The 8,221-nt window shown below is 34.1% G+C and overlaps 1 protein-coding gene across 1 annotated transcript; it reads right to left on the bottom strand.

Annotated features, from left to right (window-relative positions):
* Nucleotides 1-167: 167 nt before the first annotated feature.
* Nucleotides 168-8,162, bottom strand: LOC132553845 (D-2-hydroxyglutarate dehydrogenase, mitochondrial-like). The gene is made up of 7 exons (XM_060218128.1): nt 7,883-8,162; nt 6,343-6,540; nt 5,207-5,400; nt 4,554-4,722; nt 3,154-3,440; nt 2,328-2,499; nt 168-1,991 (listed from the first exon to the last, which is right to left on the bottom strand). Exons 1-7 carry the CDS (start codon nt 8,160-8,162, stop codon nt 1,741-1,743), a joined length of 1,551 nt encoding a protein of 516 aa, XP_060074111.1. The 3' UTR covers nt 168-1,740.
* Nucleotides 8,163-8,221: the final 59 nt, after the last annotated feature.

The raw sequence follows: 8,221 nt of genomic DNA, 5'->3' as shown, positions 1-8,221 counted from the left end.
ATACATGTACATATATTATACAAAATCATGCTATTGTGCAAACACATATATTATACAAAATCATATCCTATACATGTATATATCATACAAAATATACATGTACATATATTATACAAAATCATATCCTATATTATACATGTACATATATTATACAAAATCATGCCCTATACATGTACATATATTATACAAAATCATATCCCATACATGTACATATATTATACAAACACATATCCTATACATGTACATATATTATACAAACACATATCCTATGCATGTACATATATTATACAAAATCATGCCCTATACATGTACATATATTATACAAAATCATATCCTATACATGTACATATATTATACAAAATCATATCCTATACATGTACATATAGTATACAAAATCATGCCCTATACATGTACATATATTATACAAAATCATATCCCATACATGTACATATATTATACAAAATCATGCCCTATACATGTACATATATTATACAAAATCATGCCCTATACATGTACATATATTATACAAACACATATCCTATACATGTACATATATTATACAAAATCATTCCCTATACATGTACATATATTATACAAAATCATATCCCATACATGTACATATATTATACAAAATCATGCCCTATACATGTACATATATTATACAAAATCATGCCCTATACATGTACATATATTATACAAAAACATGCCCTATACATGTACATATATTATACAAAATCATGCCCTATACATGTACATATATTATACAAACACATATCCTATACATGTACATATATTATACAAAATCATGCCCTATACATGTACATATATTATACAAAATCATGCCCTATACATGTACATATATTATACAAAATCATATCCTATACATGTACATATATTATACAAAATCATGCCCTATACATGTACATATATTATACAAAATCATGCCCTATACATGTACATATATTATACAAAATCATGCCCTATACATGTACATTTATTGGTGGTAACTTTATTTTAGCACTTTTTGCAATAAAAGTATTGCACAAAAACCAGATTTTGCTAACTGGAGTATATGTGTGCTGCTCATAATTTTTTTTATTGCAAACATGCTAATTCATCAGTGTGATAATTTTCAAAGGAGATAATGTTTTAGCCTGACATTTCATTGCATCAAATGAGGTACTCTTACACAGACCAGTTTATAGGTACCTGTATGTATTTTGATGTATCCTTCAAGCAATAATCTCAATTATGTTTTTTCTTAAATAAAGTTAGCAATGGGTATATGTATCCTGCACCCTATGAATGTGATTAATAAACATCAGTGAAAATTAAACTGCATTTATATCAAATTTCTATTACAAAAATGCAAAGTCATATTTGTGTTACAGGAAATGATAAAAACCTGGGTATGTGGTTTCTTTGGTATTTCTATTGAGAATGATTCATAGCCATTTGTAAGTAAAATGTATGCTCATCTTCAATACTGAAGTACACTAGATAAATAAAACTTTGATTTTGTGCATAAAAGAAGGTACACAATCATTAAGATAAATAAAAAAATATCCCCGAAATAAATATTCTAAACATTTTGGAAAATTGTAGATCAACATAAGTACAAACTTATACAGCAATTGTTAGCTGTAGTAGTACATAAAACAAACTCTGACATCATTCATGTACATAGCACCAGATCAAAATCAATCTCTTCAGAAAACATTTCTTAGGACTATTCTCCCTTTAGTCATCTGGTAGTACTTTATATGGATTCATTATACCGTTTGGATCAATAGACTTCTTCAGCTGTTTCATCAAGCTTACAGCTGACTTAGATTTGCTGTGGTGAATGAAATTTCTCTTCTTAAATCCAAGTCCATGTTCAGCACTTATACTGCCATTGTACTTGGAAACCCATTCATAAACAAATGGCTCAATATTACTCATCACCTCAGAACTGTAAGTTGGTGAGGTCATATTCAGATGTAGATTTCCTGTGGAGAGAGCAAAACCTCAATTTAGAAACAAAATTTAATAGGTGATTCAAAAGTCACTTGGTTTAGCGGTACATTTTCTATAAGACCTTTCAAGATATTTTGTTAAGAAGTTAATTCATATGTATGTAGTTTAGCTTGCTATTGTATATTCCATTACACAGCAAAGAATTATATATCAAAACCCATATGACACTTTATTTCTTGCTTGTGAGCAGGAAAACCTATTGTGAAGGAGCAGAGGAAATAGCCAATCTGTGAACAGATAACTAATATCAAACTAGTGATAATACCTCTGTCTGAGGATGTCTATTTCAAAATTTCAACAAATCTTACCATCACCAACATGTCCGTATCCCACGACTCTAATTACTGATGCTCCCAGCCTCTCTCTCATATCCTCAACAAGGTTATAGAACTTAGACTGAGGCAGGGACACGTCATACTTGTAACAATAACCATCATGTAACAGTCCTTCTGCCACTCTTTCTCTCAGTGACCAGATATCCTGTATAACAGAAAATAGATCATAAACATGGAATTTTCATTTTGAAATCTGATTTCTGTTTCATTAGCTTCCAATGGTACCATAAACCTGCACACTAACTAAAGTCAACCCTGCCTTAGCGACCAATTGAACTAAGCGACTTTCTGTCATATTTCACCATAATTTTTCCTCTCCATGAAATTTACAATTGAAATGACCTGAAGTAAGCAACTACTTGTCTGATGCAGCAGGCAACCATCATTTCTGTATTCCAATTGCCTTAACTTTATACCTCATCCCTCAGAGGAATATCACAAGATCATCAAAATTTGTTTCTAGCAGCATGCTAGTTTATAATGACTCAGAAAAACAAGCTAATTGATAGAATTTTAGACTCAATGATTATGTAACTTGATGCTTTTAATGTGTTTCTGTTAAACACTAGCTACTATATACCTCATGACCAGAGAGAACTTATTTATAGCTTAACTGACTGAGTGTCCGACTAGTAATTCAGTGGCTTGTTCAAATCCCACCTGGCGCGTTAAAATAAATAATGACCTGTGTTACAATAACACAGGCTCCAAGTCCTTTGAGTATTTTTAAGAAATCATCTAAAAAAATAAAAGTTTGACTCTAAAGCTTTCAGGTGATGACTGCTGAATTTAGAATTACCTTGATTTTCAAGGACTCTGTGACTACAGTGCCATCTGTTACTAAACCTTTCGACATCATGGCTTCCAAAAATGTGTTCAACTTTTCCTCATCGTGGTCTCCATTGGATCCAGAAGTTTCAATCAGAACAAAGAATGGATAATCACCAATAGGCGAAGACATCTTGAGGTTTTCCTTATTCACCGATACTGATGCCTCGTCCAGGAACTCATAGGCTGATAAAATCTCCGCTAACATTCCTTTAGCTTCCTTGTAGATATCCAACACTTTAGCAAAGCTCTCACAACCTGTAGAATTGTGTAAAAGACACACAAGTCAATAGCACCTTTTCACGCAATTTAGAATTAGACACAGTAGAGCCAGATAATGAACAAAACTGCATCATACTGCTGTTTTGTTCCGTGATTCGTCAGTGATGTTAAGGGCTTTAATTTCAAAACTGAGCTAGCGACTTAGTAAAACATGGTTACAAACATATGTCATATTTTGAAGTTCCCCATTTTCAACAGCAGATCATGGAAAAGCAATGGGGAGGTGCAGTAGCCCCACGATTAAATAGATCTAATCATTTTCATGTTTGATAATTTTAAAAGAGTGTAAAGTACATGTGTATATTCTCATTTATACATTTGATTATGCTTTTTCTAATATTTTGTACATCTAAATAACAAATCTATATATTACATACACATAGTTGAAGGCCTCTCAACTTTCCACATTTGAAATAAGGAAGAAGTTGTAAGCAAAAAACTGACTTTGTTTTCAGATTCCACAATGTATACTGTCATATGAGACAAAATAGTGGTGTAACACTGCTTGTTTGAGCCGTTAATGCAATGCACGCATTTAGCAATAATACAGAATCAAAACAGTAATTCAAAGTGAAAATCAGGGAAACTATCGAAATGAAAAAGAGTGATGATATTTAACTACTACGCCAAACACTTAGAGTGTATCTTGTTCAAAAAGTTCTATGGGAAAAAGTCAGATCACCACATCCATGCACTTTATTATCCTTGCTTGATAAATTCCTAAAAATAGTTAATGGTGACCTTGAAAAATTAAACTGTTTGTTTGTTGACCTTTGTGTTAAAGTGTGATCAAAATCGTTTCAGCAGATCACAACACAAAATTGGCCTATTTCTTTTAAATAGTAATGATGACTCTGACCCTGGCACCCTGCAACACAAAATCATTTAAGAAAGTATCAAGACTGACCTCTGTTTTAATTTTTTGTCAAAACCTGATGACCTCTGAACCCTGTGTACTTCACACATGCATGTTAGTAGATAATAATGTACATACAAGTGTAACAGGACAACAGAGATTAGACAATTAACCAATGACAGAAAGATCAGAGAATCAACTCGAGTTAGAGCCTGGCTTCAGTATCAACTTACCTAGAAATGCTACACTAACAGCAGACGGTTTCTGTGGGCATAGAACAGAGGCTGCTGTGACAATCCCTAGTGTCCCCTCGGACCCTATAAACAGCTGTTTTAGGTCATAACCTGTGTTGTCCTTACGAAGTGTAGACATACAGTCCAAAATTTCTCCATTGGGCAAGACCTATGACAAAACAAACCAAGTGATAATAAAGTTATGTTCCAGACAATAAAGGACGGACAGAAAGAAAGACAGACGGACACACAGACGGACATGGTGGTGCCTATATGCTCCCCAGAAAATTTTCAGGGAGCATAAAAAAAATTATCAGAAAGTTGTTTGATCCCTGTGACCTTGAAAGTAGGTTCAGGTCATTGATTTGAACAAACTTGAAAGTTCTTCATCCTAGCATGCTATACTGGCCAAAAAAAGATGACACTGGTCTCATGGTTATTGAGACAAAATCATCTAAGTAAGCAGTTAACACTGGATGAGGGATGAATAAATGATAGAGAATAGACAACAAATACAGCATTAGCTCACTTTTCCTTCGAGCAGGTGAGCTAAATATAGAAAAGGGAGGTGCCCTTGATCCTTATTGACTCCACAGTAATTGATATTTAAAGGTGATGACAAGATTTAGTCAGCTGTTGATGGTAATACTTACAGCTTCCACACCAAGGATGCTGCCGTGCAGTGATCCATATCTGAGGAGGCGAACACCTCCTGCATTTGTTGCTATATTCCCACCAATGTGACAACTGCCTTTGGCTCCAAGATCTAGTGGAATGGTAAGATTATAATCTGCTATATATTCTTCTAGGTTTCCCAGGACACATCCAGACTGACACACCAGTGTTCCTGTAAGAAATCATCGGATCTATCAAATCTCAAATATTGGCTACAGATATCCAATGTTAAGACTGAAGTATGGTACTAGTTAGATAAGTTACTGGCCTTGATGCACTTTATCAATCACTCAAAGGCATAACTACTGTACTACATTGGAATCACATGTTAAACATCTATAATAATTACCTGCTGGGGCTAGACAACAACTTGTCCTGAGATATGCAACTTTATCAAAGTAGGGGTTAAAGAGACAAGCTGTTAGTTTACTGGTTGGTACGAGATTTCTTGGTGTGAACTTTTTCAATAAAAGCCAGGGTAAGAAGTCAAAATGCAGTTCACAGCGACCTACTCTTTGTTATGTTCTGTTATACTCATGAAACAGTATGTAGATTGAATGTCAATTTTATCTTAAATCCACAGGTGGTTAATTGGCAGAAATGCGTGAATCCAGCGATCGATGTATGTTTTATGAATAATTTAACAATATTTTACAGGAGCTTAAAACAAACTTCAAACCAATAAACCCAAGGTCGATATATGTTGTCTAGTAACTATCCTGCATCACAAGAGCTTTGGAAACAAATGTCCAATGCCCAAATCCACGGAACACATATTTGTATAATAGAGGTCATTATTTATTTTAATTCCTCCGTTAGGGTATTGAACCAAAGACCTCTGGCGTATAGTTGTATGCTCAACCAATCAAGTGAAAGAACAGTCCTCTCTAGCTAGCCAAGCAAACACTAGCCAAGCAGTATATTACAGCTAGTATTTAGCAGGATTGTAAATGTGTATTACATATATATAGTTCTAAGTGTATTAGTCATATTACATGAAGTAAAATTTTGCGTCTATCACATGCTCTTGTTATTTATAGTCCTGACAGCACCTGTGAAGGTTTCTTCACAACTAAATCAATAGCCAACAGTTAATGATAGTGCTGGTAATTACCTGAGAGTTCATCAAGACTGATAATCTTGTTTAACAGCTGAGTTGAAACTACCACTTCATCAAACACAGGAACACTCCCACCAACCAGACCTGTGTTACCACCCTGAGGAACCACAGCTAGTCGTCGTGTATTACAGTAATTGAGAATAGCAGATACCTCCTCCGTTGTCTTAGGTCGCAGAACAAGTTCACTGCACCCTGAAAAATGTTAAAAGGAAATTTAAACAATCAAAGATTTTCTTGTTTGCTGTACTGTTTTGTTGACAGATCCTAACTTGTTAGACAACTTAAACTCAAGTGTGATTAAGCAATTAACTGCTTTCACTTGGCATTCATAGAAATATGAATACCAACAGAATTACAGTAAATTCAACATTGAAGTACATTATTTGCCTTTATTCTGTTGGCATTTATATACAAATGAATGTCGACTAAACACAGTTCAATGCTTACATTTATCATTTTCAGCTTTTATCTTGTTGTAATATTGCTTATTTGCTGAGTTATCTCCCCTTGAATAGCCAGGGTCATTGAAACCAAACAACAGCCCATGGGAATCAAACTAAAAATAATACATTTCTGATGTCAGCTTATAAAGACAGAATTATACTTCCAATATTTATAACAGGATGCTGATTACAATTGAACCCAGATATCTGATGTGATAATCCACAAATGAGCTAAACATGGAGACTTTATCAACTGAGTTACAGATTAAACAGAAAGTAAACAAACTACATCAACCAACTGTTGTACGGCTATAGGTATTGGGGAAAAAAAACTGTTCAACTCATTACTAAATGTACTTATAACAATGGCAAACAAGAAATTCAGTGTTAACACTGTGATAAACTATACATTATTATATACATATATATAATATATGATAACTTTTAGTTTTTTTTTTTTTCTAATGGCATATATGTATATTAAGCATCCTTTCCGTTTACTCCTATCCCACATGTTGCAGGTATAGGTAGTATGACATCTTTTGCTGGATTTCAAGCTTTCTAGTCCACTTTTTGTTTACTTTGTGTTTTCACTTTCCTTCATTTTGGTTGCATGCTTTGTTCTATTCCTATTTCAGCTTCAAGTTTGCTTTTACCACGCATGTTGTGATTATGTAGTTAAATGACTTTACGCTTGCTATCAAATGCCTATATCATACATGACTCTGCTCGAACTGTATTTAATGATATTTTCCAGCACAGGTTCCTTTAGAGATCCTCTTCACTGGACTCGTCAGAGTTAGTATTATAATTAGATCAAATGATTTGCTTTTGTAATTTTACAGATATTATTTTATGATATATGTACATGTACTTTCATCTTGCATGACTGGTATTTTTTGTTTATAATAGATCAAACACGTGTTTGTCTTAAAATAGCTATACATAGGTAACGTTTGTACATATACGGCATAAAATAGATCTGGTGTTGTACATATGTATCTTTAAATGCACAGCAGTGTCGCAATGACACCGGAGTCCCTAGTTAATTTCTTGTTATTCTACCTTCTACACTATGCAAATTATGTCACCTCTACATGTTTTCAGCCAATCAGTGTTGTATCCTTCTATCTCGGATGCGTCGGCTAAAACTCGTCCAGCACCGGACAACAAACGTTCGAAAAACTGCACATCTGTGTCTTTGAGAACTGAAAATGGACCTCGTTTCAAATTCGGGTAACGGACCTTTGTCAGCTCTACAGAACGCACCGGGACTGTTGAATGCAAGGATCGGCAGCTTCTAAATGCATCTCGGGTCGATTTCTTGATTAAAAAGCAACCAATTCGAGAAACTGCATGATGAATTCTCATGTTGACAAGTCACAACTCCACGATTGCTTTCATTTAGTATGTCGATCCTAACCAAGTCT

This window comes from Ylistrum balloti, unplaced genomic scaffold (assembly GCF_031769215.1).
Source record: "Ylistrum balloti isolate Yb309-2 unplaced genomic scaffold, AGI_CSIRO_Ybal_v1 Utg370360, whole genome shotgun sequence".
In the NCBI taxonomy this organism is placed as follows: Eukaryota; Metazoa; Mollusca; class Bivalvia; order Pectinida; family Pectinidae; genus Ylistrum; species Ylistrum balloti.
Note: the sequence above shows the minus strand (reverse complement) of the source record. Positions and strands in the feature narration are given on the sequence as shown.